Source organism: Mya arenaria, chromosome 2 (genome assembly GCF_026914265.1).
Source record: "Mya arenaria isolate MELC-2E11 chromosome 2, ASM2691426v1".
Lineage (NCBI taxonomy): Eukaryota > Metazoa > Mollusca > Bivalvia > Myida > Myidae > Mya > Mya arenaria.
This window is the reverse complement of record NC_069123.1, coordinates 67,845,198-67,857,468: the sequence shown is the minus strand read 5'-3', so window position 1 is coordinate 67,857,468 and position 12,271 is coordinate 67,845,198. Positions and strand designations below refer to the sequence as shown.

The 12,271-nt window shown below is 41.7% G+C and overlaps 1 protein-coding gene across 7 annotated transcripts in view; it reads left to right on the top strand.

The window, feature by feature from the left end:
• The window catches only part of LOC128204182 (uncharacterized), a 124,393-nt gene that overhangs the window by 83,218 nt on the left and 28,904 nt on the right, over positions 1–12,271 (top strand). For all 7 annotated transcript variants that reach the window (XM_052905584.1, XM_052905576.1, XM_052905568.1 and 4 more), the window contains one exon: positions 1,515–3,609. In XM_052905584.1, coding sequence (XP_052761544.1) covers positions 1,539–3,609 — 2,071 coding nt within the window. In that variant the 5' untranslated portion in view covers positions 1,515–1,538. The remainder of the gene's footprint in view (positions 1–1,514; positions 3,610–12,271) is intronic.

The following is a 12,271-nucleotide window of genomic DNA, read 5'->3' as shown; positions in this document are numbered from 1 at the left end:
CCTGTCCATTACTGAAAGCCACTGGGCTTATCATGGCCGATTAGCAGGTAATTGTGATTGTATGTGTAGACTGGTGCCTAGTCTTGGTTAAAAGATACAGAGCAGTTCTGTATTAAAGGCACTGTACACCAGATTGGCACCAAAAAAGGTATTTTTCTTTAACGAATCTCAGGACAATTATTTAATAGAATGTGTTATGCTTTGATATCATAATTGTAAAAAAAAGTACCAAAATGTAAAAAAACATGTGTTGGAGACCGGGTTCGAACCCGTGTTGCCAAAATTGCAGTCCAGCATCGTATCCACTGAGCTACGAAAGCTTACTCTAATGGGGTGACATAATTAAGCTATATACCTAATTCAGTAATATCACGTGATAACATCGACCAGCCAATCAGGCATAAGGAATGAATTCCACTAGGTAGACATACCCAGTAATCTTTTTTTTATGGAAAAATGCGAAATAACTGCTAAGCTTAAATAAATTGTAAACTATGTGGTTCTTCAGTTTGTAAGTTTTAATGCATTGTACACATTAATACCAAGTTTCTGACAGTTTTTGACAATTTTCTTTTTTTCTTGCAAATTGATCATCTGGTGCACAGTTGCTTTAAAACCAGGATTAAAATTCATTTCGTGGATATGAAAAGGTGTAAACTGAATATTTATTGCATTATCCTATTTTTCATACAAAAATATCGCTTGTTTTTAAGGGGGTGACATTTTGCTAAATAGCATGATTACCTACTGGTAACACAGTTTTGATGATCTGAAGCAAGTTGTTTTTCCATCTTATTATATACCGTAATACGGTAGGTTAAGTGATGAAAGTCATTCATTTCAAGTTCCATAATTTTTACACTGTGGGTAATATTCTGAGTTGAATAGGAATATCTGCCACCCATCCCACTGTAAGCCAAGTGTGTGACCCAGTCTATGACTGGGTGTTATGGCACTGGAATGCACTCCCAGGTTTTGTGCTGCATGTACTGTGAACCACATTTCCCAGTCTGCTGGTCAGTTGTAAATACTCCATGGACAGTGTTGGGCCACTGTGGCTGGGCAGTTTTTCGAAAATATGGACAATATATGGAATTGGTAGATTTCGATATGGTTAGATATTAAAGTGTGGATTAGATTATATTAGTTTGCAATGCATTTATGATGACTTTTCATCTTGTGTGTGTTGAAAATGAACTAGAATTCTTAAGAGCTTTTTTTTTGTGAGCTTGCATGTTATCGTCTGATTCTTAATTTTTTCAGGTGTATAATTATATTTACCAGTTTTTCATATGTGCACCATACTCTCTAATGTATTAAAAATGTATAAAAAAAAAATGGACACAATAAGTACCAATGTAAGCTATTGAAATATTGTAAGTCCTTGCAAAAATGTGACTTTTTTGCAAGTGGTGATTAAGAAATGGCAGCTAATGAATTTAAAATTTGGTGAAAAATAGACAACTTTGTACCTGGAATCATGTTCATAATAGCATTTTCTTGTGAATTTTCAGACTGGTGTAATCAGTAGCTGCTAAATGGCAGCAGGCAAGTCTCGGATTGACCATGAAGAAATGCGAGTCCGGGTCGAGCAGGCGCACAGGGAAGTACTTCCTGCTGTGGAGCTGGAGAAGAAGGAGATCAAACTGAGGATCCCACTTCCTGTCCCTGCGGGGCCGACTCCACAGCCCCCTGTGCGCCCAGCAGTCCCGGAGATCATCATGACAACAGTTGAGAATGGGAAACCTGCAGAGCTGAAAGACACAACAGACGATGACGCTGATAGAATTGTGGGGATAATCGTCAGTCCACATGGAGGGGTGGAGCTTACAAGCGATCCTTTCCAGGCTTCCACCTCCCCAGGATTAGGACTTGACACACAAACATCGGACGTGACAAAAACATCCACAGAACCTACACCATCTTCTCCAAAACTTGGCAGCCGCTTGACAGTCGAACAATCGCATTCCATCATCGAAAAGACTGAAGATCTTATTGAATTCTTTGAAGATAAAAAGATAACTAAAGAATTGGTTAAAAGGTCTTCCACAAAGAAACATAGAACTCCAAGTCCAAGTCCTATTAGACAGAGTATAGGATTGGATCATTTAGATAATCTTGTGAAACTTATGGAACAGTTAAGTAATCTAAGGGATGAAAATTCCAAACTAAAAAATCGCTGTGATTATTTAGAAAGCACAAAAACTCTTCTTGTGGCTAAAAGTAATTTAGATAATGAAGATGATGATGATGACAATGCGTTTGAACAAATGCCATATGAATCTAATTCTTTACCTCGAACAAAAAAATCCAAATCTCGTCCTGTCAAGTCTGTAGGTTCTGAAGGAAGTGAACCACGAATATTGCGACCAAGGCTGCCAAGTGCAGAAGATGCCAAGTTTATAGACATAAGCTATGGAGATTCAAGTTCTGAACGTGCCCCTAAACGTAACAGGAAACTTTACAAGCGAAGTTTTTCGACTGGGTCTCTGGAAGTTCCGTCAGACATTTTAGAGCAGTCAGAAGATGACATTGGAACTCAGAGACTTTCTGATCCATTTGAAGAAAAACGTTCTTCAAAATTAGCTAAGTCACCTGATGGGAAAAGAAAATCCAAATTTTCAAAGTGGGCCAAAGTTAAGAAAGTTTTAAACAAACAACAGTTATCAGAGAATATAAGTTCAGGAATAAAATCTATAAAGGGATTTGGTAAAGGAGCCTATCTACGATATGGTCCAATGGCAGGCAGAGAGCTTACTGTTCCAACTCACTCTGCTGCAGAGAGTCGGTCTGTAGACAGCGGCGTAGGTAGCGGTATGGATGGGGAAATGGACGTTAGACGATCAACGTCCTCTAATGAGCCTCCCAGCCCAACAAGATTCACAGAGCGCCACATTGATGTTCCAACTCCCCAGCTAGATGATATTGAAAATGAAGGAATTTGGTTAGGTCCACCAGAATGGATTGAAAAGGAACGTGAAAAAGAAAAAGAATTGCTGAAGAAATCGACTCTTAGTGAATCACCAAAAAGTGAACCAGGTGATATAGGTTCACCTTTGTCTGGAAGTACATATGAGGAAGAACATGAACATACATTACAGTTACCAATGGTTCGAAGGCAGTCCAGCCCTCTTCTGCTGGAGTCGGGGGATGATGAGGAAATGGAAGAATTGAAAAGATCCTCTAGCTGTAAAGAGCAAGAAACTGCTAAAGAACAAGATGAATCATTCCATAAAAGTGATAAGGGTGAGAAAAAACATCGAACACCTTGGGGGAAAATGAAAAACATCATTCATACAAGGAAAGATAGTGAAAAAAAGAAACACAGGAAAGGTGGGCGAGAAAGTGATTCATTTGGATTTGAAGAAGTTTCAGAGACAGATTTGGAAGTGTATGAGGATTTGAAATATGTGCATGAAGTATTGTTAGAGGGACCAGTTAGCCGGTCAACTCCGAAAATGTCACCAGTTGTGTTTCGGGAAAAGCATCGAGATAAAAGCCCTAGTAGTTCACCGCCAGGCAGCCAGCGAGGACGCCAGCGACCGAAGGAATCGGCCAAATATGTGCCAGTAACAGCATCAGGAAGCATTGATGTGTCCGCATTGTTAGGTAAGCAAATGAGAGTAACTTCTTAATGGGACTATTGCATGGAAATGTTCCAGATATTTCAATGAGTCAATGAAGCTATTGTTTCAATGAATATTAAAGTAAATGTAAGCTAAAATAGTAATATACTGTTAAACTGTCTGTCATTAATGTGAAAGGTTTTAGTAAGGCCAAAAAAAAAGAATACCTGTGTTTCTGGTAACATGGCGAAAAAAAATAGGGTCGGGATTTTTTTTTTTTTTTTTTTTTTTTTTTACACTTTCCATATCATGCAAATTTCTGTTGCATCAGATCAATTATGTTATATCTACGCATTTCCTAATTTACAAAAAGTCATTTTCCCACCAATTTTGCCCATGAAATCTGGTGCTTTTTTTGTATACAATACTCGTTTATAAGTCGTGATCGTTTTTTAGGAAAAATCCAGCACTTTAATTTCAACAAATCTTTGATAATGTTTTAGCCAAACAGTCAATTATCAACTAAATTTTCAATTTGCTTAAGGAAAATCGCCGATTTTCTTGTCAAATGTGAGCTCCTTAAACTAGGCCTTCAAGTGGAGGTAGGTTAATAAAACAACAAGTAAACGCGGTTATGGATTTATCTCATTTTCGTACATCACTGCAATCAAATTGATTGATTATTATTTTTTTCGATCGTATGGTATTTTCGTACCAGCCTAGGCGAAATCCTGGCTGTATGGTATTCGACTGACTGAATTAGATACAAACCATAGCCACGCACTTTTGATCTTATCACCGCTCGTGCTTTGACGTCACAAATTGTACCATTTGATCTGCAGCCGACACATTCCAATAAATGTGTTAACTTTCTCAGGTTTTGTTTGGATTTCAGTTGATGGGACTTAAATAAGGCGAAATAATTAACCATTGATAATTGCGGATAAATTAATATAACGATAAATGAAATGTGGTTTGGAACCTGGCAGTTAGCCTGCATGAATTCGCAAAGCCTACTCGTAAGAAGCTTGCATGATATACGCAAAGCCTTATCGTAAAAAAGTAAGTTTTAATTTGGGTATGGATATGGATAAATAACACCGCCAACTATAATTCAAAATATTTTCATTAAAAAGACAGCAAAATATGTCTCCGGTGATCAACCACGTGTTTTGACCGTTAACATGCGTTTGCCAATTTTAAGATATCGGACAGGGTTCGCCGCCCTCCACCATTTTGTTTTTCCGTCTCGGTAATACATAATAAGAAATGAAAGTATATTCTCTGGGGACATTGAAAGACAAACAACGAAAATAATAACGATATATTTGAAGAAATATATTTTTTTACGAAAGAATTTAAAAAATATTATTTTTTTTACTTTTATGTTTAAAAAAAGATTAGGGTCGGCGAGGAAAAAATTGGGTCGGTAGGGTAACCGGAAACCCAGCTTTTTTTTTTTGGCCTAACAGAAATACTTAAAGAATTGTACTATCAATTCTATGTTGTTGAACAGTATTTTTACAGTATATATACGTTTAACAATTATGACATCATTTTTTACCATTGCATCATTTTCACATTGAACATTGGTAATAATGTAAATGGAAACACATTAATTTTAATGACAAAAACATGCTGCAGTAACTAAATTTGTGTACACTTTTTGTTGACATTTCGAAATAAAAATCACTAATCATAATGTTAAATGTTTCTTGGCTGTCAGGGGGAAAAGTAAGTAGATATCTATTGTACACTTGGTACATGTGTCATGTTAATTGATATGTTACCATGTCACTGAAGTGAGATGATCATGAAATACATGTATATTGCAATGATTTACAAACCAAATCAGATCAACTAGTTTTTAATTAATTGAAAATGTACTGTACTTAAAATTGTAAAACCTTAACCTGTCTCAGGTTTCAGTTGTAATTTGCATTTTCAATTAATATTTTTTTACATAAAACCTTAATTGTTAAACATATGGATTGTTTAATGCCCCAACAAAATGTTGTCTTGTGTGTACATCCTGAAACCTTGATTACACTCATCGTACTTGCTCCTGTCCATCTGCCTGTGTGTGCGTCCTGAAACCTTGGGTACACTCCTCGTACTTGCTCCTGCCCATCTGCCTGTGTGCAGGTCCTTAAACCTTGGGTACACTCCTTGTACTTGCTCCTGTCCATCTGCCTGTGTGCAGGTCCTTAAACCTTGGGTACACTCCTTGTACTTGCTCCTGTCCATCTGCCTGTGTGCAGGTCCTGAAACCTTGGTTACACTCCTCGTACTTGCTCCTGTCAGTGTGTACGTCCTGAAACCTTGGTTACACTCCTCGTACTTGCTCCTGTCAGTGTGTACATCCTGAAACCTTGGTTACACTCCTCGTACTTGCTCCTGTCTGTGTGTACATCCTGAAACCTTGGTTACACTCCTCGTACTTGCTCCTGTCTGTGTGTACATCCTGAAACGTTGGTTACACTCCTCGTACTTGCTCCTGTCAGTGTGTACGTCCTGAAACCTTGGTTACACTCCTCGTACTTGCTCCTGTCTGTGTGTACATCCTGAAACCTTGGTTACACTCCTCGTACTTGCTCCTGTCCGTGTGTACATCCTGAAACCTTGGTTACACTCCTCGTACTTGCTCCTGTCAGTGTGTACGTCCTGAAACCTTGGTTACACTTCTCGTACTTGCTCCTGTCCATCTGCCTGTGTGCACGTCCTGAAACCTTGGTTACACTCCTCGTACTTGCTCCTGTCAGTGTGTACATCCTGAAACCTTGGTTACACTTCTTGTACTTGCTCCTGTCAGTGTGTCCTTGTTTCCTTTTTGGGGGGGGGGGGGGGGATATTTCTTCCAATTTTAACAGATAATCTGGGGGCCATTTCTACAAGAATCTTGGAGTGATACCTAGGAGAAATTTTCTGGCATTAACTGTTGTATTGCCGGTTAAAAGCCTCTCTACTTATTAAATCATCATTGAGTTCTTGATGAAACATTGCCATGTTACATATATATATATGCTGCATTGAAGATGCTTGTAAATGAAAGATTTGTGTGTGTCCATAACGACCAGAATTATGACCCTTTGTCAAATTTCTCGACTTTTTAAGAATTGGAGATGATTGTGAAGAAATGATTTGTACATTATGAGGAGTCATTTTGGTCCATTGAAACTTTTTTTCATCTTTTAAGGATATTGTAAAAAAGCATGTGAAAAAGGGACTGTACAAAAAAGTTTTTTTCTGTAATGAATCTCAGGACAATAATTTAATAAAATGTTTAACTCTTTGATATCATAATTATAAAAAAAAAAAAAAATGTAAAAAAAAATCAAGTTGGAGACCGGGTTCAAACCGGTGTCGCCAAATTGCAGTCCAGTGTTGTATCCACTGTATACAGTTGAAATATTTAAGCAATATACCTAACTTGGTTATATCATGTGATAACATCGACTAGCCAATCACGCATAAGGAATGAATTCTACTAGGTAGACATACCTATTAAAAAAAATTAATGGAAAAATACGAAAAAACTGCGAAAAATAAATTATTTGTAAACTATGTGGTACTTCATCATACGGAGTACAGCCCCTTTAAAACTTCTCATACAATTTTTAGAGAATTTGCCTACTTGAAGGGTTTTGTGCTGCATACATTGTTTCCAGAATTATGGCATGTCGTTTTTTCTTCATGAATAATTCTTAGAACAGTCTAATGCTCATTAACAATTTCTGTTGCACTGATCATGAATTAACTTTGTGGCACATAAATTATATGACTGTGGAGCTGTCCTTGTCCTTTGGACACATTTCTAGCTAATCTTACAATATAAATCTGTATTTAATGGTTTGATATATGTAAGCAATGTATAAGTACCAGTTATAAATGATGGTGGTATGTGGTTATGTATGTGGTATTATATTCTTCCGTAATTCTGTGGACTGATGATATTAAGTTATCAAGAGCCAAGTAAACCTACAATGTCCTAGATGTACATTTGATCTAAAAAAGAGTTTTTGTTTACATATTTTAGAAATTCCACAAGTAATGTTGTATGTAACCTGGATACTTGCTTGTAACACTTGGCTTTGTGGTTTCCATGGCAACAGAAATGGTGGCAATACCTGTACTTTCTGTCTGGCTGAATGCACACGCTGATGTTTCTTACAGCTGTATAGTACTTTATAGGCTAAGAAAACACTGATTTCTACGTGTAGTAGGTTAAATACAATAAATACATATTGAGCTTGTCTGTTTTTCAAAAAAAAGTAGTCTAGGAATTGTCTTGGCCTTAGGCACATAACTTTGGTTATATTGTACAAGTGGTTAAATTGTTCATGTATCCTTTCAAACCATTCCCGTTAAAATGGGTGACTGAACACACGATAGCAAGGTAGCAAGTTTAATAACTATGGTTATTTGATAACTGTGGCTATTTGTCCACTCTGGCTGTTTGTCCACTCTGGCTGTTTGTCCACTCTGGCTATTTGACCACTATGGCTATTTTATCACTTGCTATTTGACCACTCATGCTATTTGACCACTCTGGCTCAAGCACCTCTACAACTCAGGCCTTGCTCTCACTATCACTGTTTAGGCAACGATTGACACATTTAAACACATCGTAACAGTATCCTGGCTAAATGTGACAGTCTATGGGGATTCTGGTTTATAAGGATATTCAAATTGTCATGGTGCTGCTATGACCTTTTTAACTTGTAGCACCTTAATGGAGTCGTAACTCAATCAGGCATTGTCTTACGGTCATTTGGTAAGCATTTGTAACCGATAATGACTAATTAGATGTAGATTCAGTACAAATGGACAGTACTGTTCTACCATTTGATTTGCTAGTTATTGAGGATTGTTACAGATGTTTGAGCAATTGTTAATCTTCTTAATTAGTACCCAAATCATTGCTATTCACATTCCTGTAGTTGCACTAGGGCCAGTATTTTTATTGCTGCCCTAGGGTGATTGTCAGCACTCGTAACAAAGAACTTGGCAATTATTATTTTGCCAATTTTCTGCCATTAAGTCATGCGCATCGGGGCTAAAATTCAACTCATATCTGGACGGCATGGCAGGCCTAGGGCTCAGGTTATAAATCTATAAAGCCGGTATAGACTCCATGAAGGTGTGCAGGGGCCGGCATGCCTAGGGCTCAGGTTATAAATCTATAAAGCCGGTATAGACTCCATGAAGGTGTGCAGGGGCCGGCATGCCTAGGGCTCAGGCTATAAATCTATAAAGCCTGTATAGACTCCATGGAGGTGTGCAGGGGCCGGCATGCCTAGGGCTCAGGCTATAAATCTATAAAGCCTGTATAGACTCCATGGAGGTGTGCAGGGACCGGCATGCCTAGGGCTCAGGCTATAAATCTATAAAGCCGGTATAGACTCCATGAAGGTGTGCAGGGGCCGGCATGCCTAGGGCTCAGGCTATAAATCTATAAAGCCTGTATAATCTCCATGAAGGTGTGCAGGGGCCGGCATGCCTAGGGCTCAGGCTATAAAGCCTGTATAGACTCCATGAAGGTGTGCAGGGGCCGGCATGCCTAGGGCTCAGGCTATAAATCTATAAAGCCGGTATAGACTCCATGAAGGTGTGCAGGGGCCGGCATGCCTAGGGCTCAGGCTATAAATCTATAAAGCCTGTATAATCTCCATGAAGGTGTGCAGGGGCCGGCATGCCTAGGGCTCAGGCTATAAATCTATAAAGCCTGTATAATCTCCATGAAGGTGTGCAGGGCCGGCATGCCTAGGGCTCCGGCTATAAATCTATAAAGCCGGTATAGACTACATGAAGGTGTGCAGGGGCCGGCATGCCTAGGGCTCCGGCTATAAATCTATAAAGCCGGTATAGACTCCATGAAGGTGTGCAGGGGCCGGCATGCCTAGGGCTCAGGCTATAAATCTATAAAGCCTGTATAGACTCCATGAAGGTGTGCAGGGGCCGGCATGCCTAGGGCTCAGGCTATAAATCTATAAAGCCGGTATAGACTACATGAAGGTGTGCAGGGCCGGCATGCCTAGGGCTCAGGCTATAAAGCTATAAAGCCTGTATAGACTCCATGGAGGTGTGCAGGGGCCGGCATGCCTAGGGCTCAGGCTATAAAGCTATAAAGCCTGTATAGACTCCATGAAGGTGTGCAGGGGCCGGCATGCCTAGGGCTCCGGCTATAAATCTATAAAGCCGGTATAGACTCCATGAAGGTGTGCAGGGGCCGGCATGCCTAGGGCTCAGGCTATAAATCTATAAGGCCTGTATAATCTCCATGAAGGTGTGCAGGGGCCGGCATGCCTAGGGCTCAGGCTATAAATCTATAAAGCCTGTATAATCTCCATGAAGGTGTGCAGGGCCGGCATGCCTAGGGCTCCCGCTATAAATCTATAAAGCCGGTATAGACTACATGAAGGTGTGCAGGGGCCGGCATGCCTAGGGCTCAGGCCATAAATCTATAAAGCCTGTATAATCTCCATGAAGGTGTGCAGGGGCCGGCATGCCTAGGGCTCAGGCTATAAATCTATAAAGCCTGTATAATCTTCATGAAGGTGTGCAGGGGCTGGCATGCCTAGGGCTCAGGCTATAAATCTATAAAGCCTGTATAGACTCCATGAAGGTGTGCAGGGGCCGGCATGCCTAGGGCTCAGGCTATAAATCTATAAAGCCTGTATAGACTCCATGGAGGTGTGCAGGGGCCGGCATGCCTAGGGCTCAGGCTATAAAGCTATAAAGCCTGTATAGACTCCATGGAGGTGTGCAGGGGCCGGCATGCCTAGGGCTCAGGCTATAAAGCTATAAAGCCTGTATAGACTACATGAAGGTGAGCAGGGGCCGGCATGCCTAGGGCTCAGGCTATAAAGCTATAAAGCCTGTATAGACTACATGAAGGTGTGCAGGGGCCGGCATGCCTAGGGCTCAGGCTATAAAGCTATAAAGCCTGTATAGACTCCATGAAGGTGTGCAGGGGCTGGCATGCCTAGGGCTCAGGCTATAAAGCTATAAAGCCTGTATAGACTCCATGAAGGTGTGCAGGGGCCGGCATGCCTAGGGCTCAGGCTATAAATCTATAAAGCCGGTATAGACTACATGAAGGTGAGCAGGGGCCGGCATGCCTAGGGCTCAGGCTATAAAGCTATAAAGCCTGTATAGACTACATGAAGGTGAGCAGGGGCCGGCATGCCTAGGGCTCAGGCTATAAAGCTATAAAGCCGGTATAGACTACATGAAGGTGAGCAGGGGCCGGCATGCCTAGGGCTCAGGCTATAAATCTATAAAGCCGGTATAGACTACATGAAGGTGAGCAGGGGCCGGCATGCCTAGGGCTCAGGCTATAAAGCTATAAAGCCTGTATAGACTACATGAAGGTGAGCAGGGGCCGGCATGCCTAGGGCTCAGGCTATAAAGCTATAAAGCCTGTATAGACTCCATGGAGGTGTGCAGGGGCCGGCATGCCTAGGGCTCAGGCTATAAAGCTATAAAGCCTGTATAGACTCCATGAAGGTGTGCAGGGGCCGGCATGCCTAGGGCTCAGGCTATAAATCTATAAAGCCTGTATAGACTCCATGGAGGTGTGCAGGGGCCGGCATGCCTAGGGCTCAGGCTATAAAGCCTGTATAGACTACATGAAGGTGTGCAGGGACCGGCATGCCTAGGGCTCAGGCTATAAAGCTATAAAGCCTGTATAGACTACATGAAGGTGAGCAGGGGCCGGCATGCCTAGGGCTCAGGCTATAAATCTATAAAGCCTGTATAGACTCCATGAAGGTGTGCAGGGGCCGGCATGCCTAGGGCTCAGGCTATAAAGCTATAAAGCCTGTATAGACTCCATGAAGGTGTGCAGGGACCGGCATGCCTAGGGCTTAGGCTATAAAGCTATAAAGCCTGTATAGACTACATGAAGGTGAGCAGGGGCCGGCATGCCTAGGGCTCAGGCTATAAAGCTATAAAGCCTGTATAGACTACATGAAGGTGTGCAGGGGCCGGCATGCCTAGGGCTCAGGCTATAAATCTATAAAGCCGGTATAGACTCCATGAAGGTGTGCAGGGGCCGGCATGCCTAGGGCTCAGGCTATAAAGCTATAAAGCCTGTATAGACTCCATGAAGGTGTGCAGGGGCCGGCATGCCTAGGGCTCAGGCTATAAAGCTATAAAGCCTGTATAGACTCCATGAAGGTGTGCAGGGGCCGGCATGCCTAGGGCTCAGGCTATAAATCTATAAAGCCTGTATAGACTCCATGGAGGTGTGCAGGGGCCGGCATGCCTAGGGCTCAGGCTATAAAGCTATAAAGCCTGTATAGACTCCATGGAGGTGTGCAGGGGCCGGCATGCCTAGGGCTCAGGCTATAAAGCTATAAAGCCTGTATAGACTCCATGAAGGTGTGCAGGGGCCGGCATGCCTAGGGCTCAGGCTATAAATCTATAAAGCCTGTATAGACTCCATGGAGGTGTGCAGGGGCCGGCATGCCTAGGGCTCAGGCTATAAAGCTATAAAGCCTGTATAGACTCCATGAAGGTGTGCAGGGGCTGGCATGCCTAGGGCTCAGGCTATAAAGCTATAAAGCCTGTATAGACTCCATGAAGGTGTGCAGGGGCCGGCATGCCTAGGGCTCAGGCTATAAATCTATAAAGCCGGTATAGACTCAATGAAGGTGTGCAGGAGCCGGCATGCCTAGGGCTCAGGCTATAAATCTATAAAG